This window comes from Bos taurus, chromosome 4, assembly GCF_002263795.3.
Source record: "Bos taurus isolate L1 Dominette 01449 registration number 42190680 breed Hereford chromosome 4, ARS-UCD2.0, whole genome shotgun sequence".
Taxonomy (NCBI): Eukaryota; Metazoa; Chordata; class Mammalia; order Artiodactyla; family Bovidae; genus Bos; species Bos taurus.
In genome coordinates, this window is record NC_037331.1 from 35,602,348 (window position 1) to 35,622,544 (window position 20,197).

General features: G+C 35.3%; 1 protein-coding gene across 2 annotated transcripts in view; it reads left to right on the top strand.

Annotated features, from left to right (window-relative positions):
• SEMA3D (semaphorin 3D) overlaps positions 1 to 17,526 on the top strand; it is a 230,191-nt gene extending 212,665 nt beyond the window's left edge. The window contains exons 17-18 of one of the 2 annotated variants that reach the window (XM_059885665.1): positions 6,182 to 6,318; positions 13,235 to 17,526. In XM_059885665.1, the coding sequence (XP_059741648.1) occupies positions 6,182 to 6,318; positions 13,235 to 13,660 (563 nt within the window). In that variant the 3' untranslated portion in view covers positions 13,661 to 17,526. The remainder of the gene's footprint in view (positions 1 to 6,181; positions 6,319 to 13,234) is intronic. The other variant, NM_001206096.1, reaches the window with a different exon arrangement.
• Positions 17,527 to 20,197: the final 2,671 nt, after the last annotated feature.

Below are 20,197 nucleotides of genomic sequence, written 5' to 3' on the forward strand. Positions count from 1 at the left end.
CTTCTCCAGCACCACAGTTGGAAGACATCAACTCTCTCTGGTGCTCTGCCTTCTTTATGGTCCAGCTCTCACAACCATATGTGACCACGGGGAAGACCATAGCCTTGACTATACAGACATTTGTCAGCAGTGTAACATCTCTGCTTTTCAACACACTGTCTAGGTTTGTCATAGCTTTCCTGCTGAGAAGCGGTCATCTTCTATAGAGTAGGACCTTTTTTTTTTTTTTAATCCATTCTAATATATAATAGTTGTATCCACTATTCCCACAACCTCAATCCATCACTTCCTTATCCCCTTCCCCCTTGGCAACCCTTAGTCTTTTTTCTGTGTGGGTGAATCTGTTTCATTAATAAGTTCATTTGTGTCATATTTTAAGTTCCACATATAAGTGACATATGGTATATGTCTTCTTCTTTCTGACCTACTTAGTATGATAATCTCTAGGATCATCCATGCAGAAATGCACATGTCATTATTGCATTTCTGTTTATGGCTGTGTACTATTCCATTATATATACATGTGTGTATATGAACATTATGAAAATCTTCTTTATCCATTCATCTGTTGATGGACATTTAGGTTGCTTCCATGTCTTAACTGTTGTAAATATTGCTGCTGTAAACATTTAGACTATGTGTGCGTGTGTGCTAAGTTGCTTCAGTCATGTCAGACGCTTTGGGTTGGACTGTAGCCCACCAGGCTCCTCTGTCCATGGGATTCTCCAAGCAAGAATACTGGAGTGGGTTTCCATGCCTTTCTCCAGGAGATTTTCCTGACCCATGGATCGAACCTGCGTCCCTTATGTTTTCTTCATTGGCAGGCGGGTTCTTTACCATTAGAACCACCTGGCAAGCCCATGATCTTTTGAAATTAGTTTCTCAAAAGCACTAGTCTGGTTCCTATCTCAGCCCTGTCTGCATTTGTTTCCTCTGTACCTGAAGAACTCTTCACTTCAGGTGTCCACATGGCTCTATCCTCACATCGTTTTATTCCATGATTGAAATGTTAGTATCAGTGTTAATTTCTCAGAGACACCCTTTCTGACCAACCTACCTGAAATACCTTTCTTCCCTTCTATCCCTAATTATTCCCTAATCTGCTATTTTTACTTGTACTGCATAACACAGCCAGATACTATATTATCTATTCATTCACTTGATTACTTTGTCTCTGTCACTGGAATATAAAGGTGGTGAATTTGCCTGCCATAATCACTAACATATTCCCTTCATTGAAAGTAATGCCAGTGTGGTAGGCAAAAAAAAAAAAGTCTGCATCATACTTAGGTGAAGGAAGGGATACTCAGAGGGATAGCCCTTGAGCTGTTCCTTAAAGAAACAATCACACTTTCCTAAGTAGATTAAGTAACAAGTATTAAAATCAGAAATGACTCATATAGGTTTGGTTAAGTTCATGACCATCCCTATGTTATTCTACGGAGTTTGTGTTTACCCTGTAAGCGATAAGGAACTATTTCATATTACTAAGAAAAGTTGTTTTTAAAAATAAAAGTAATTTATTTTGGTAGTTTGGTGATTGATTGGAATAGGAGAAGTCAGTGATAGAGAATCAATTGTGAAAATTAAAGTAGAAATTAAGAGGGTATTTTCAAACTAAGGGTTTTCAATCTCAAGGAAGAGAAAGGGTCACATTTGAACAATTGTTTTTGGTAAAGAAGAGAGGAAATGAGTTACTTATAACCCACCATAAATATGCATTGCATTGACCTGGTAATCAAGTTTTGAATAACTGGCAAATAGATGTTTTCTTTCTTCCTTCTTTTGTTCATCAATTGTTATATACTGTGATACTGCACGATTATTAATGTTAGTGTTAAAACAATGTTAATTGTATATAATCTTGCTGCACTGACATCAGTGACATGTCCTAAGTGTATTATGAAGAAACATTCCAGATATTTCTCTATTAAAAAATTTTTTTTGCTTGCAATCTGAAAGATTAAAATATTCTTTAAAATTGTTTTACACTTACATGAAAGATACATATTCTACTCTTTAAAAACATTATTGCATGCAAATTTTGCACCTTTAAAAATGGATAGTAATAAAACACTTGTGAAAGTGCTGCACTTAATATGCCAGCAAATGTGGAAAACTCAGTAGTGGCCATAGGACTGGAAAAGATCAGTTTTCATTCCAATCCCAAAGAAAGGTAATACCAAAGAATGCTCAAACTACCACACAATTGCACTCATCTCACATGCTAGTAAAGTAATGCTCAAAATTCTCCAAGCCAACCTTCAACAGTTTGTGAACTGTGAACTTCCAGATGTCCAAGCTGGATTTAGAAAAGGCAGAGGAACCAGAGATCAAATTGCCAACATCTGTTGGATCATCAAAAAAGCAATAGAGTTCCAGAAAAACATCTACTTCTGCTTTACTGACTATGCCAAAGCCTTTGACAGTGTGGACCACAACAAACTGGAAAATTCTGAAAGAGATGGGAATACCAGACCACCTGACTTGCCTCCTGGGAAATCTGTATGCAGGTCAGGAGCAACAGTTAGAACTGAACATACACACTGAGGAAACCAGAAGGGAAAGAGACACGTGTACCCCAATGTTCATCGCAGCACTGTTTATAATAGCCAAGACATGGAAGCAACCTAGATGTCCATCAGCAGATGAATGGATAAGAAAGCTGTGGTACATATACACAATGGAGTATTACTCAGCCATTAAAAAGAATACATTTGAATCAGTTCTAATGAGGTGGATGAAACTGGAGCCTATTATACAGAGTGAAGTAAGCCAGAAGGAAAAACATAAATACAGTATACTAATGCATATATATGGAATTTAGAAAGATGGTAACAATAACCCGGTGTACGAGACAGCAAAAGAGACACTGATGTATAGAACAGTCTTATGGACTCTGTGAGAGAGGGAGAGGGTGGGAAGATTTGGGAGAATGGCAATGAAACATGTAAAATATCATGTAGGAAACGAGTTGCCAGTCCAGGTTCGATGCATGATGCTGGATGCTTGGGGCTGGTGCACTGGGACGGCCCAGAGGGATGGTATGGGGAGGGAGGAGGGAAGAGGGTTCGGGATGGGGAACACATGTATACCTGTGGCGGATTCATTTTGATATTTGGCAAAACTAATACAATTATGTAAAGTTTAAAAATAAAATAAAATTAGAGAAAAAAAAAAAAAAAGAACTGAACTTGGAACAACAGGCTGGTTCCAAATAGGAAAAGGAGTACATCAAGGCTGTATACTGTCACCCTGCTTATTTAACTTATATGAGAGTACATCATGAGAAACACTGGGCTGGATGAAGCACAAGCTGGAATTAAGATTGCTGGAAGAAATATCAATAACCTCAGATATGCAGATAACACCACCCTTATGACAGAAAGCGAAGAAGAACTAAAGAGCCTCTTGATGAAAGTGAAAGAGGAGAGTGAAAAAGTTGGGTTAGAACTCAACATTCAGAAAACTAAGATCATGCCATCTGGTTCCATCCCTTCATGGCAAATAGATGGGGAAACAATGAGAGACTTTATTTTTTGGGGCTCCAAAATCACTGCAGATGGTGACTGCAGCCATGAAATTAAAAGACGCTTGCTCCTTGAAAGAAAAGTTATGACCAACCTAGACAGCATATTAAAAAAAGCAGAGACTTTACTTTGCTAACAAAGGTCCGTCTAGTCAAAGCTATGGTTTTTCCAGTAGTCATGTATGGATGTGAGAGTTGGACTATAAAGACAGCTGAGTTCTGAAGAATTGATGCTTTTGAACACACACATATATGTTTAAATTTACAAATAGAAAATTTTAAACTCAGAGATAAACATTATTGGAATATTCAGTAAATTAGTTTGTAGTAAAACTGATGTGGGGATGACTGTGTCAAAGGGTCACTATCTGCTGATTTGAAGATGGATTTCATATAATCAGCTCACTATTTCACTTTTCCAGTTGATTTCACTAATTTTAACATTTACTTAATTGACTAGTTCTTTTGTTGAATCCATCTAATTGAATTTCTCCCAAGCTCTTGCCCTGTCGCCTAACAATCAGCCTGCATCCTCCCTGCTTTGTTCATGAACTCCCTTTGCTCAGGAAAACAGTCTCTGTTACTGTGAAATGATGCATTTCTTTCTTCTCCTTGATCTGCACTGGTGATCTTCCTGTGCATTAGGAATTTATTATCTGAAAATCGTGGCTATAATCTATTGAGTTGGCAGAGAGAGAGAGTGGATAGACTACAGATTTCAAGTGGAATCCATGCATTTTGACAGTTAGATAAGGTTAATTCATAATAGGGTCAGCATGCTTGACTTAATCTTTGCTGGTAAGACACAAATAAGTTCAAAAGAAGTTTCTAAAAAAGAAACCTAACTATTGGATGCATGTGCATTCATGCCATTTGCTGATAATTCAGGGTGCTTAGATTGAAGATTCACTTAGGTCCCTTAAGCCTTACTCTGGTTTATGCCTAAAATGCTAAGTGGGCCCATCTGCAGAATTGAGACATCTGAATATATGTTGAAAAAGTGCATGTTTGGGCCAGGCTGAGAAGCTGTCATTTTTTGTTTGATCAAATTTGAGCTGCAGATCTTAGATCACACATGGGACACAGCCTTTGGCTACTCTGGATGGAATGTATTTCAGATGGTGCAGTTGATTTATAAGAAGAAGGTGTCTGAGACACTGATCCTTTAGCCTCCCATTGACTGTCTTATTGCAGATGCATGTGGGGCTATAATATCCCTCTCTGAATAAAAGAGAACCTTTTTGGGGTAGATAATATCCTGATTCAGAGTATTAGAATATCCAGTGTATTAGCGTCATCATAGAATTTCATTAAGTATAGAGAAGTACACTTACTTTTCTGATACTGAAATGTCATATGGTCATAACATACAGTTTGTGGTCAGCTCTGTGGACCAGTTCATAATGAATTTCTCTTTAAAGGTGAAATAAATTTCTATTGCAGAACTATCTACAAAATTGGTTCTATTTTCTACAAATTAAAAGATTTAAAGTTAAAAGATGTTGAAGTTTATTCAGTGCAACTCAAAGAGGCTCAATGTTAGTTATATCTTGTGAATTCTTATTTAAAAAAGAAACTTCAAAAGTTAATATATTGATGAAAGAATAAAAACTGAAATGCTAGGATAGAGTTTGCATTTTACTCATAGGTAACAAATACTATGGGCTGGAAGAAGCACAAGCTGGAATCAAGATTGCCAGGAGAAATATCAGTAACCTCAGATATACAGATGACACCACCCTTATGGCAGAAAGTGAAGAGGAACTAAAAAGCCTCTTGATGAAAGTGAAAGTGGAGAGTTAAAAAGTTGGCTTAAAGCTCAACATTCAGAAGACGAAGATCATGGCATCTGGTCCCATCACTTCATGGAAAATAGATGGGGAAACAGTGGAAACAGTGTCAGACTTTATTTTTTGGGGCTCCAAAATCACTGCAGATGGTGACTGCAGCCATGAAATTAAAAGACGCTTACTCCTTGGAAGAAAAGTTATGACCAACCTAGATAGCATATTGAAAAGCATAGACATTACTTTGCCAACAAAGGTCCATCTAGTCAAGGCTATGGTTTTTCCAGTCGTCATGTATGGATGTGAGAGTTAGACTGTGAAGAAAGCTGAGCACCGAAAAATTGATGCTTTTGAACTGTGGTGTTGGAGAAGACTCTTGAGAATCCCTTGGACTGCAAGGAGATCCAACCAGTCCATTCTGAAGGAGATCAGCCCTGGGATTTCTTTGGAAGGAATGATGCTAAAGCTGAAACTCCAGTACTTTGGCCACCTCATGCGAAGAGTTGACTCATTGGAAAAAACTCTGATGCTGGGAGGGATTGGGGGCAGGAGGAGAAGGGGACGACAGAGGATGAGATGGCTGGATAGCATCACTGACTTGATGGACGTGAGTCTGAGTGGACTCTGGGAGTTGGTGATGGACAGGGTGACCTGGCGTGCTGCGATTCATGGGGTCTCAAAGAGTCGGACACGACTGAGTGACTGAACTGAACTGAACTGAACAAATACTATGCTATGAATTTCATTTCTCTTTAATAATGTATATGAATCTTTCCCTCATGGCATCTGTTCTAAATCAGTGTGTTTTCCCATTGCTTTTAAAATCAGGTCTAGGTTAATCTCCTATTCTATGTTTGCTTTCCAGGCATTAGTGAACCTGCTGATGAAAAGGTGATTTTTGGCATTGAATTTAATTCAACCTTTCTGGAATGTATACCTAAATCCCAGCAAGCATCTGTTAAGTGGTATATCCAGCGGTCAGGAGATGAACATCGAGAGGAGGTAAGTTATAGTCATCAAAGAAAGATCACCTTGAGGGAAAGAGTGTAAAACTTACATCAAATTTAGGTTGTGCGAGAAGATGTTCAACTTTTAGTGCCAAATGCAGTTCTTATCACTACTTGATAAAAAGGAAAGTAAAATTTTATACTCTGGTATCCAAGGTAACAATGCCTTTGAGAGACAAATAGCCCAATTTAATGCAAATGTGTTAATGAAATACATTTAGAAGCAGACAAATAAACAAATGTACATGATTCTTCCTCAACTTCTTGTTTTTCATAGATTCTTTATATTTTAGAACAATTCTTGATCAAGAATGAGACTTTCCCTCACAGTAGCACAATGACTAAATTCTAACTCACGTTGTATTCAGTTTAGACTATAAAATGAAACATGTCAAATTTGTACAAAACTGGAAATATATATCATATCGTCATATGAATAAGTTGTACAAGTATCTACCTTTTCACTCTAGTATATTAAAGTTAAATCAACAGAGAGGGAAAAGTAATATGGATGCTCTACTTTTGACTTTTCCCTATTTCAGTTTTTCTAACACATATATGTGTTTAAAACATATTACAAAGATTTTGTGAGATAGGTAAGTTATATATGTTACCGAATTTAATGAGATGAGTTTGGGTAGTCTGAGAAATTGTATATTAATATTATTTGAACATCATGAAACAGGTTAAGTGACAGAATATGAGAAACCAGTGATAATCTAGAATTCTAAAAGTCCCAGTATTAAATTAAGGATAATGTAATTGTAATGGAATGAACACAGGGTCAAATTAGATGAGTTGAGTAATGACTCTTTGGTAATATTACTGAAGTCCCATGGGCCAAAATTTTCTAAGGTAAATAAAATAAATGCAAAAGTTCCTGTCAAAATAAAATGAAAAAAAAAACCACATATGAGAATGTGAATTTCAAAGCAGAGGATTACTCACAAGTGTAAAATAATTCATATAACATCGCAGACACTTTCTGTCTGGGAGGATGTGTAAAATAGGAAGTAGCACTAATGATGTGTTCACCCTGACTGCTGAGGGTTTCTGAGCAGGTGGCAACTTCTTTAGCACTCGGTTTCTCTGCCATATAAGTAGGAGGACCAGATGGCCTCTAAAATATCAGCCTTCTTGTTAACTCTATAAACATTTAAATAGGATATGTAATCAGTCAAACATTACTGTGGAATTATGGTTCTCAACTTCAGGCAGTTTTGCTCCCAAAGTATTCATATTTTTGGTTGTTGTCACTGCATGGGGGGAGGATGCTACTGGCGTCTAGTACATAGAGATTAAGGATGATGCTAATCATGGTGCAATGCTCAGTCCCTCACAATAAATAACTATCCAGCCCCACCCAAATATCAGCAGTGCTGAGGCTGGGAAACCTTGGAGTCAAAGAGCCAACTTTTATGGTATGGTCCACTGTTAAACTAAGAAGCTGTTATTCTCTTCATCTAAGAATAATTTCTCTATCAAAGTATTGACCCTTCACATATTTAATACTAAGGGAATAGTTGTCTCATGTCCTTATGTCATAATTGTCCTTGTGTCAAATACGAAAATTGTCCTTATGTCAAATTCTCTAATAAAACTTGATTCTTGTTGTTACATCCAGAAGTTTTAAGAATATGGCATATCCATATTTATACTAAGTGTTTAAGAGTCTCATTGTTTACCAATATAAAGTTTTATCTGATGTAAAAATGATTTAAATTCAAGATATAAAGCATTTATTGTTTATCCATGAAATATTGGAAGGACATTAATCTAAATTTTTTAACATTCAGGTTTTCTTTTAGTTACATTACAGTATTTTATTTTTGAATATCTCGAATGACTATTTTTAATTTTAGTCAATAAAGTTTGATGATTTCTTTTCAGTTAAATATAGTTTTTTAATAACGATTTTCTTCCTCCATGACAAATTTAATCTAACTTTAAAAAAATGTTGAACTCTGCTTGGGGTGCCCTGCCAGGTTTAGATACATACATTTGCCTATGCATGTTTGCATTCATATATTTTATGTTTCCAGAAAAAGCTATGCATTACTTTAATGTACATTTTAACAGTGTATCATACAGTCATGGTGGTACCAAGCTCCATAAATTTCAGTGGAGCAGAAATAGTGTATTTATTGAATTATACTTAAAATATTTTAGCTGTAATGTTTCAACTGATATTTTCATCTATCTTTGTAAATAGGCAGTTATTCATTGTCCAGGATATGCAATACTGCTTCCTGAGCTGAGGAAAGGGACAAAATCCAGACTAGATTTGAAGCATTTTTCCCAGCAGGATACCCTCTGCTCTTTACCAAGAAGGTCACAGTTAGAAATCTTTCCTCCACTCAAAAAAAAAAAACAAAGCCTGAGGGAAGGCCCAGGATCCCCTGTGGCACAGAGGCTGTCACCAGGTTATTCTCTGCCAGGAGGAGAACATTTCCTTGCTGAGTTGTTTCACAGTTGGGTGCTGTTGGGAAGGTCATGAGTCAGTTGTCTGCTGACTTTCTTATAGAGCTGTTCTTAAAATTGATGGTGTTTATGCTGTAACCAGCAAGTTAATTGACAGTCCCCAGGCTTCTATTGAACTTTTGAGATCTGAATAAATAATTTACCATTTGTGATAGTAATTTTTCCATGGATTTTTAAAATATTTTAAAAACACCTTCAAATGTTTTTGTTTCTGTCTGTAGGTCTTTATTTTTATTGCTTTTATCATAAAAGCAATATAAATGGTTTTGAAAATACAGTGACATATAAAAGACTATGAGATCACAAAGTGTAGATAATCACATATATATTTTGATCTCTATTTCAGGTTTTTTTCCTACTAACCATTACACTATCAGCAATTTCCCCTGCCATTCAATTTTAATACATGATTCCTGTCCCACACCCTTGCCAGCCTGATGCCACAATCATCCACTCACGTTCCATGTTTTATTTAAATAGCTTGTGTTACCTCTTAATCAATTTTCCTTTAGCTAAATCTTTCTCTACTTGTCTGTTTTCTTAGGGCAGATTCTTAAATGTAAAATAAGTGAGTTAAAGACTTTAATATTCTTACAGCTTTGCATAAACAACTGTATATTGCTAATTTCTCATCAAAATCACCATATTGGCAAACTGCCTTACCTATTACTTGCTTGGTTTATGATGATACAGTTATTTAAAAATTTTAATAATCCCTTTACATATTTAAATAGTAACATTTAACATTATGCATAAGTAACTTTTTATTATGTTTTATATCTCTAAAATTCTTTTGTGTGTTCAAAACACACACATTTGGAACTTCTATTGATTTATATGATTTCTCTTTGTGTTTAGAAGTTCCTTTCCCAATAAAAACATATATATATATTTTCTCATCATTTTATGATTTTACTTTTACAATTGTAATTTTTTGGGTTTTTTTTGGGTTTTTTTGGCCCTATTGCATGGCATGTAGGATCTCAGTTCCCCAACCAGGGATAAACCCATGCCTCCTGAAATGGAAGCACAGAGTCTTAACTACTGGACTGCCAGGGAAGTCCCTACAATTACAGTTTATATTTTATATTTACATTTACTCCAAGATATTAATCAAGAATGAGTTATGTATTCATTTGATTTTTTTCTCTTTTAAATAATGAGCCAGTTTCCTCAGCACTATTTTTAAATAAGTCTCCGTCTATGTTTGTTGAAGGGAGATACTCTTGAAGCCCTAGTCACTTGGAAGACACATGCTTTAGCTATGAAAGACCTGACAGGTGAATTATCTGCAAAGGAATTACCATTAGGCTGCTATTATCAGAGAATCAAGTCCCTGACCTTTACCTGCTGCTTAATACCTAACTGTCCTTTGTCCCATTCCATGTTTCTCTTTTCATTTTAAATGAATTGCCCTTCACTGAAGATCTACATTTAATAATGCCAAATATATTATCCTTGTTCACATTAGGCAAATGGATAGTCGACCCGAGTTCAAGCGTGGTTTTGATTTGTAAGGCTGAGCAGCTTTTACATATCACTAGAGTGGAGAAAATTCTATGAGTTTAAATCAGTGGCCAGAGATTACATTATCTCTTTGTAGAGGAGCTGAATTTTCTAAATTGACTGTGCTGACATTTCGCTGTCGAGATGCAGTCTGCATAATGCATCCTATTCCAGCATGGAATGAGAACATTACAGAGAATGAGAATGTGAAGGAGGCAAATGTTAATCAACCACTTAATTTCTGGGTCACAGATTTCTATCTCTATATTGCAAAAATCCTATGAAAATATATCAGTTAAAAATGTTTTATTAGAGATACCATTTCATTAAAGGCATATTTTTAAAATTTTAGGAAGACAAAAAAAAAAAAATCCCTTAAATTATCTCATAGAATTTAGATAAATCCAAAAAGAAATTCATTAAAGCAGACTTTTTATCTGTAGGTCAAAAACCAAAGAAAATGTAAGCATTCCATCAAAGAAAGGAAAAGTAAAGGACCCCAACGGGGTAATGAAATGCCAGGTGTTTATGAAACCCGGAATCCTGTAGGGACTGGAAAGGAGGGAAGAGGGCAAGACTTTAGAGTAAAGTAACGTAAACAGGACATAAAACAAGAATAGCAAAAATAATGATAAAATGTTGTGTAATACGTGTGAAATCACAAAGTCATCGTTCTTTCCTGTCAGAAGCTTGAAAATAAAAATTAAAAGTATTGAGTCAGAGGTGTAACAATCTCTAAGAGTCGCATTAAATGCAGTTTAGCAAGATAGGATGGACGGGACACATGTATACCTATGACTGATTTATATTGATGTATGGCAAAAACCATCATAATATTGTAAAGCAATTATCCTCCTGTTAAAACAGATAAATTAGGAAAAAAATTAGCAAGAATACCAGCTAGAAAAGAAAATCCAAAGATGAACTGTAACTGAAGTCACCCACTTTGATCATCTTGCTATTAATAATAGCCACAGGCCATTTTCCATTAAATCACAGAAGTAAAGCTTCAGAACATCACTTCTCCAGCAGTATAGCAGTAGTCTATGATGCTTCTAATAATACTTCACATTTAACCTTCAAAGAGCTTTACTTTTAACCACCCACCCCCCTCCCAAATACACCATATGCTGTTTCACCAACTTGATAAATGGGAGACCAATCAGGGAAGATAAATGAATAGTCATAGGAAGTAGAGCAGAAAGGAACCAGAACCTAGGCTATGGAGTCAGAATTTCAGTTTCTTAATCTAAGATGTATTTAAATTTAAAAATAATTCCTACAATAAAATTATTTAAAACAAAAAATATATAGTACATGTTAAATTTGCGATTATTATTTTTGTTTAATCTTTTAGAGCTCTACCAATTCAAGTTCAACTTTTACCCTAGGCAGGAGATTTCTATAGTTTCTAAGAATATAAATGAATTCAACATGAGTTTTATTACAGTAGCATTTTAAAATGGCTGGGCCTTTAGAATAAATCCATTAGAAAAAGAAAAAAGAAAAAGAAACTACACACCAACTCAACCAAATAGGCAAAGTAAGGGTAACAAGCAAACCCCTGATGGTGTGGATTCAGTGTAGAGCAAAGGCAGGGCTGGAGACCATTTGGCCTCATTAACCAGGGATCTGAGCTGTGACCTGCCTTTGGCCTCGTGTGGTACCCCGCCAGCTGCACTTCTCTGGCACAGAGGGTGGTTGGCCATATACTTGTGAGTTAACTGGGCTGGTAGCCAGAGATGTTTCTTTTCCTTTTCTCATATTTCCGGAATAGGGGGATTTTTTCCTACATATTTTTCACATAAAGATGCAAAGTATAGTCCACCCACTGTGAATAAATTTAATTTAGCCGTCTTTATGCCTCTTTGATTTCCATCAGCTCAAAGTCCACAGTACAGGGGCAGATGTGTAAACTGGGAAATCTTCCAGACCTCTTTGTTGTTGTTGTCGTTATTCTACTTAGTGCCGAGTGCTCAACAATAGTCCACATTAAACAGGGCTCTTGTGTTGGTAAACATGCCTCTAGTTTATGGAAGATAGGTTCACTATTCACACCAGACTGGGGGCCAGGCAAGCTTAAACATTTGAATTGTCTTTCTGTACTATTGCTTCAAAGGGCAAAGAGCATCACATTCCAGGGGAGGTTCTTTTTGTTCATTGAGCTTTCTCACACTCGAAGTCACATCACAATGTTATAGTATACTGAGGTATGGGAAGTATTTTCACAGATGACATAGTCTAAAGTATCATACAGACACACAGTATCAAAATTCAATTCATAGTAAAAAGAGAAATTCAGCTTTAAATGTTTCTAACCTTCTGACTATATGGTCCTACTTAGTTACAGCTCTAACATCCCAAAGGCTGTGTCCTCCATGCCTTTCCACTTGACTTTTAACAAGTCACCACTTATAGTTTCCATATGCTATTCAGTTCATTTATTTGGCAGTATCTAGAAAAAAAGAGTAAATTCCTTTCAGAATCATCATTCTCTTCTAAATGATAGGTAGTAGTGTGCACTAAAGCTCTTTTTCTACAGAGTGACTGACAATGTTATATTCTAGTTCTAAAATTCAGATACAAATCAGTGTTCTTAGAATACCAATTAGTATGTGGAATCTCTTTAAAGATGGTCAGCTGATAGTTTCCAGGTTTACTTCATTTTCATGACTTTTTATTCCTATCTGTAGATTGGGAGGAAAAACTAATTATATTCCAAAGACTCAATTAGATATGATCAGATGCAACCATACATTTCTGGGGGCAGCTACTTGAGCTGAATTTTTCACTCTCTTCCACAACAGCTGACAGTATTATGCTTAATGACAGAGAGATGGGGACTAGATCTTGTAGATTCATCTAAGTAAACTATGCAGCCTCTCTGGCTCTCATTTATTACCTACCTTTTTTCAACTCTGCAGGTAAAACCCGATGAAAGGATCATCAAAACAGAATATGGGCTACTGATTCGAAGTCTGCAGAAGAAGGACTCTGGGCTGTATTACTGCAAAGCACAGGAGCACACTTTTATCCACACCATAGTGAAGCTGACTTTGAATATCATTGAGAATGAACAGATGGAAAACACCCAGAGGGCAGAGCATGAGGAGGGGCCAGTCAAGGATTTGTTGGCTGAGTCAAGGTTGAGATATAAAGACTACATCCAAATCCTTAGCAGTCCAAACTTCAGCCTAGACCAGTACTGTGAACAGATGTGGCACAGGGAGAAGCGGAGACAGCGGAACAAGGGCAGCCCGAAGTGGAAGCACATGCAGGAAATGAAGAAGAAACGAAATCGAAGACATCACAGAGACCTGGAAGAACTTCCTAGAGCTGTGGCCACATAGTTTTCTATTTAATTTAAAGAAAAGAACTCTTTACCTGCGAAAACACTGTTGTCTGTTTTATTCATCCTTATACTAACTCATAAGAGCTTTCCATGGAATTTTGCTAAAGCACAAGAACAGTAATCTGAATAAGACTATATGGTGGATATGGCATTAATAAGGGTGAATCATTCATCTGAACCAGTTTTCCAAGAACTAAAACTTACACCTGCAAAGTATCTGAATTATCCTCAAAACAGGGGCTTTACACTTGTAAATGTTTTATACTCTGAGTTTTTGAATTTATTATGTAAATAACTGAGTTAAAAAAGCATCAAATTTGACACTGAAATAAGGTGCTTTATGTCCTTTGCATGGCCTTTAAGCATGGAGTTTACCATGCAGTTGTTGCTTTATGTTCTTATGAACGGATATATCATTCCACTTTAGAACTGGCTGCCTGGGGGTAGAATTGGAGGGAAGATGCAAAATACAGCTCACAGTATCAACAGGAACTTTCCCAGGGAGCCATTTGCTCTTGGTGTATGTATGGTTCGGAAATTTGGAGAGGTGCATTACTCCTTTCAGACCCCAGGGGTTACAATTTAGTGTCCTGCAGCATTGATTTACTGAAGGGCATAAATGTTCCTCCCAGGATTCCTTGTGACTTGTCAGGATAACAGGTTCACAGAGAGAACTTGATGCTCAGTTATGTGTTTTTAGAATATATGCTGAGCTTTATAGGGGCATAATGCTTAATAAATATTTTAATAGGGTATGGGAAAGCATTTTGATAAAAGAAAACATCACGAAGTATACTGCATCCTAACCGGGGGGAACGCAGATGGGATTTGTTAAGAGAAAGAAAGACAGCCATAAATTCTGGCTTTGGGGAAAACTCCCCATAAAAAGGAAGAACAATCACAAATACAGTGGATGAAAGGTAATGTGGCTTTATGCACTGGAGTATAAGTAGCTGCCAATTTGTAATTCATCTGTTTAAAAAAAAAACGAAAAACTCTAGATTATAAGAAACTGCAAGTAAACGCCTGAGGAAAAGTTACATTTTCTAAAGGATCATGGGAAGAAAGAACACAAATTTATATACAACCAATGGAATTTCAGTGTGTACTGCCTCTCTTTCTTCTAAAAATTTCATCATACTCTATAAATTATTTCTATTTAGTGTCTTTATTCTCTCCTAAATAATGGATTATTAGATTTTATTTGAGTGAATAGGAAAAAACAATATATACATATATAGAGAGAGAGAATTAGATAGACAACTGTCGTGGGGAGTGGGAATACTATGTATTTGTTAAATAATGAAATGCAAAAAATTTTACAACGGAAAGGGTTAAATTAACTCTTTGACATCTTTTTCTTCACAACCTTTTTTGCATTTCTGAGATTATATGCTGTATAATCTCATTGTTTTAGTAATTTAATAATAAATAAGTCTACTGCATGTAAAGAAAACAAACTCACATTAACATTTTTCACGTTTTGTTAGTGCTTTCAAATGTTTCCAATTTGACCTTCCCTCTGAATATGTATGGTATGTTTCCTGCCTGTTTAAGAAGGACTCACCTTTCCTTCATACAATACGAAACCCTTAGCCTTCTTCTGTTTTGCCTTTTCACGCCCTTTTTAGTGTGAAATGAAAAATTAGTCACTTCCTCACACAGAAGGCAGCTTTTCAGAAAACTAAATAGCAGACATTGCTTGTTTCTCATGCATTGTACGTGTCTTGAAAGTAAAAGCCTCTGAGAAGGGAACTTACTAGAGTTCAGTATCATGTCTGTTCCTGGTTTTATGCTCAAAATGTCCTATCTTACAGTCATTGTACTTGCATTGCTTACCTACTCAAAGAAGTCACACTGATCTATGATGTTAAGTCACCTTTTGATAGGATACTCATAAACATTTGTAGATGTTTTACTATAAGGAAAACTTAAGAAAGATAGTTTTTTTAAGTGAACCAGAACAAATCAGTCTATTAAAAAGTAATCCATATGAATAGTTCAAGCAAGATCAGACTGCTAACAAGAGTGTTTGAAACTATTGATTTGCTGGCTTAAAATCTTGCCGGAACTCTTAATAAGCTCAAAGCATATAAGTATGAGTATGTTTTTTAAAAAGATTTCCAAATATGTGTATATTAGACAGTAATGGTCAAATTACGAATAGCTTTGAGAGAATTATATGAAACTCAAGTGTTAGGATTGACTTGTGAAAATAAATTTGGTTTTCATCAAAATATGAATGTCTAAGCCATTTTTAAATTAATTCTTTCTTAGTTATTCAGAAAAAAGTTAGGAATTTTAATGGACAGCTAAATTTTAATGGCTGCTTTGGATCTAAAACTATTAATTTATGGTAATTACTTAAATAAGTTTGAAATATTGTTAGTAAAAAATTCATGTAATAAATAAAACTTTTATTGGCAAAGATTTATGTATATTTATAAGAACAAGACATCTAAGCTGCTACATTTAATTTTTTAATCTTTTAATTGCCTAAAACACTTAGGGGAACAGTGTGAATATATTGTCTAGAGATAAGACACAATATATACTTCCTCACCACTGAAAGCTTTTACCAAATTTTCTTTGAAATAATGAAAAATAAAATTATAGTTAATAGTTTCAGATTTGCTAAAAACTCAGCTTTTTACAGAGAGGTCTTAAAATGTCTGTGTTTAGCCTTAATTTTATGGGTTTTTTTCCCCCATGTTTTGAATACATGTCTCTGACTTGTATATTCATCATTTGAATTTCATTCCAGCTAAATATGAATTTCATGCTGCTAAATCCTAACTGTGCATTCATTTACATTCGATGTATTGGGAATTTTAAGTTTGTTTAGAAGTAGATAGTCTAAATAATTAGTGTAGAACCTATTTTTCCACAGAGAGCTCAAAACACATTCACATTATTAAAAAATTTTTTTTGAAAATCAACCAAATTATTTAAGAAATAGAAAATCGAGAACATTAGAAATGTGCAAAAGCCACAACGGTAGTGAAAGAATTATAACTCACACCATACCTCACAAATCCGTTAGCTAAATACTACTTACCTACAATATGCTGCCTGCAAAATGAGTTTACTCTTGAATTGTTATTTGGTCTATGTTTCAGTTCTTTATATGCTATTAACTTTTGTTTCTGCTGAATTGTATAAACTCAAGCAAAAGATAAGTTTACAGTTGCCAGTGCCTGTTTTTCTATATTATATTGAAAATTAAAATTTCAAGGACAATTAGACAGCCTCCAATTGTCAACAAAATGCTAAATTGAACAATAGCATCAAACACTGATATTTTAAAACTTAAATATATCTCGTGAAATAAGATATAAATAAATAAAAGTGGAAATGAAAGCTGAAACAGCATCCCTTTATAATTTGTCTTGGACAAAATGTTGGAATTCATTAGCCTTATTGGGAATGGAGAATTTAGAAAAAAGAGATATTTAAAATGTTTTTATAGAAATATTTTTCTCACAGTAAATGACAATATTTAAATAATTTAATTTACATTTGAGGTTAAAAAAAGATCTAGTATTCCAAGATTGGACACATTGACAGTGCAAAGACAGGAACATATACATGACTTATACCTCTCATTTAAATATTTTTCATATTAAAGTATTTATGGTATGTTTGAAATAGGTGATTTGGGGGTGAAGGGCAAAAAATCTGTCAGTTATTTGTGTAATTTAATACTTAATTGTAAGTGGTTAGCAATCTACTTTGAATTTATAGTTTTGCTATTTTAAAAGAAGTGTAGTCTTGTAATCTAAAATAATTGCAAGTTTCTAAATGTATATTTTGGTTGTATTATAATAAAATACAAACATTAGTGTTTTATGGTTATAAACAGAATGTTGGTTTGTGTGCAAGTTTTGTTTTTAGACCCTGAACATGATAACCAGATTTTACACATAGAATCACACTGACTCAAATAGAAAGGAAAATATCTCCTAAAAAATTTTAGTAGATATATTTTGCACTGTAAGTATGCAATAATTTCCCTTATGAAAAAAAGAATAATTTTCTCTTCCCAATCATTATAATTATATACTTAAGCTTTACTGTGATTTAATTTAGACATGAGTAGACTGAATTAATATTACTACTCAAGTAACAACTTTTAAGATTTCCAATTACCATTCTATAAGTGAAAATTAAAAATAGTCATCTGTATGCTTAGCTGTATGAATTTAAATTTTTAAAGGCATAAGTTGAGGTTTCTGATTTTGTTTTATAAATAATTTACTTGAATTTCTTTTAGAGACAATTTCATTTCTTATTGATTTTGTACACCCATGTAGGATATTTTATATTTGCAAATAGATAATATTATAATATACCAAACCTGTAATGAAATAACTTGTAGGGATGTTGTATAAAGAAATGTCAAGTTTTCTGAGTGCTTTGACATGCTTCAAACATGAGAATTTATGGTAATGTGTATACATAAAATTTTAAAAAGAAAAAAAATTATATAGGGTCCTCTTAAAGAGCATGCCCAAGCTATTACTATAAATAAAGATACAACCTAAGATTAAAAACTGAAAAAATTCCATGTGTATTTGTTTGACTATATAGTAAGACATGGGAGTGATCCTGAGAAAAAAGGAGACAGAAGTTTAGCATTTGAGAATCAAAAACATCTATAACCATACAACTTGTTATCTGCATTAGTATGATTTGTTAGTCCAGGAAACTCATGCCTAAGATGATGAAAATGTAAACTATTTTTTGCTTCAGAAGCTCATATACTTGTCACTTGTGTATATATTAGTACAAACAAATCTTGGAAGAGGGATTTGACAATACTCAGTTCAATTCAGTTGCTCAGTTGTGTCTGACTCTTTGTGACCCCATGGACTGCAGCACGCCAGGCCTCCCTGTCCATCACCAACTCCCAGAGTTCACGCAAATTCATGTTCATTGAGTCAGTGATGCCACCCAATCATCTCATCCTCTGTTGTCCCCTTCTCCCATGTTCAATCTTGCTGAGCACAGGGTCTTTTCAGATGAGTCAGTTCTTCACATCAGGTGGCCATCCTTTAGGATGGACTGGTTGGATCTCCTTGCAGTCCAAGGAACTCTCAAGAGTCTTCTCCAACACCACAGTTTAAAAGCATCAGTTCTTTGGCGCTCAGCTTTCGTTACTGTCCAACTCTCACATCCATACATGACTACTGGAAAAACCATAGCTTTGACTAGATGGATCTTTGTTGGTAAAGTCTCTTCTTTTTGATATGGCTGTCTAGGTTGTTCATAACTTTTCTACCAAGGAGCAAGAGTCTTTTAATTTCATGGCTACAGTCACCATCTGCAGTGATTTTAGAGCCCCCAAAAATAAAGTCTGCCACTGTTTCCCCTGTTTCCCCATCTATTTGCCATGAAGTGATGGAACTGGATGCCATGATCTTAGTTTTCTGAACATTGAATTCTAAGCCAACTTTTTCACTCTCCTCTTTCACTTCCATCAAGAGGCTCTTTGGTTCTTCTTCAATTTCTGCCATGATGGTGGTGTCATCTGCATATCTGAGGTTATTAATCTCCTGGCAATCTTGATTCCAAATGTGCTTCATCCAGCCCAGGATTCTCATGATATACTCTGCTTAAAAGTTAAATAAGCAGGGTGACAATATACAGACTTGACATACTCCTTTCCCGATTTGAAACCCCTCTGTTCTTCCCTGTCCAGTTCTAACTGTTGCTTCTTGACCTGCATACGGATATCTCAAGAGGCAGGTCAGGTGGTCTAGTATCCCCATCTCTTTCAGAATTTCCAGTTTGTTGTGAACCACACAGTCAAAGGCTTTGGCATAGTCTATAAAGCAGAAGTAGATGTTTTTCTGGAATTCTCACTTTTTCAATGATCCAGCAAATGTTGGCAATTTGATCTCTGGTTCCTCTGCCTTTTCTAAACCCAGCTTGAACATCTGGAAGTTCACGGTTCATGAACTGTTGAATCCTGGCTTGGAGAATTTTGAGCATGACTTTGCTAGTGTGTGAGATGAGTACAATTGTGCTAAGGTTGAACATGCTTTGGCATTGCCTTTCTTTGGGATTGGAATGAAAACTGAACTTTTCCAGTCCTGTGGCCACTGCTGAGTTTTCCACATATGCTGGCATATTGAGTGCAGCACTTTCATAACATCATCTTTTAGGATTTGAAATAGCTCAACTGAAATCCTGTCATCTCCACTAGCTTTGTTCATAGTGATGCTTTCTAAGGGCAGCCTGACTTCGCATTCCAGGATGTCTGGCTCTAGGTGAGTGATCATACCATTGTGATTATCTGGGTCATTAAGATCATTTTTGTATAGTTCATCTGTGTATTCTTGCCACCTCTTCTTAATATCTTCTACTTCTGTTAGGTCTATACCATTACTGTCCTTTATTGTGCCCATCTTTGCATGAAAGTTCCCTTGGTATCTCTAATTTCCTTAAAGAGATGTCTAGTCTTTCCCATTCTATTTTTTCCTCTTTTCTTTGCATTGATCACTGAGGAAGGCTTTCTTATCTCTCCTTGTTA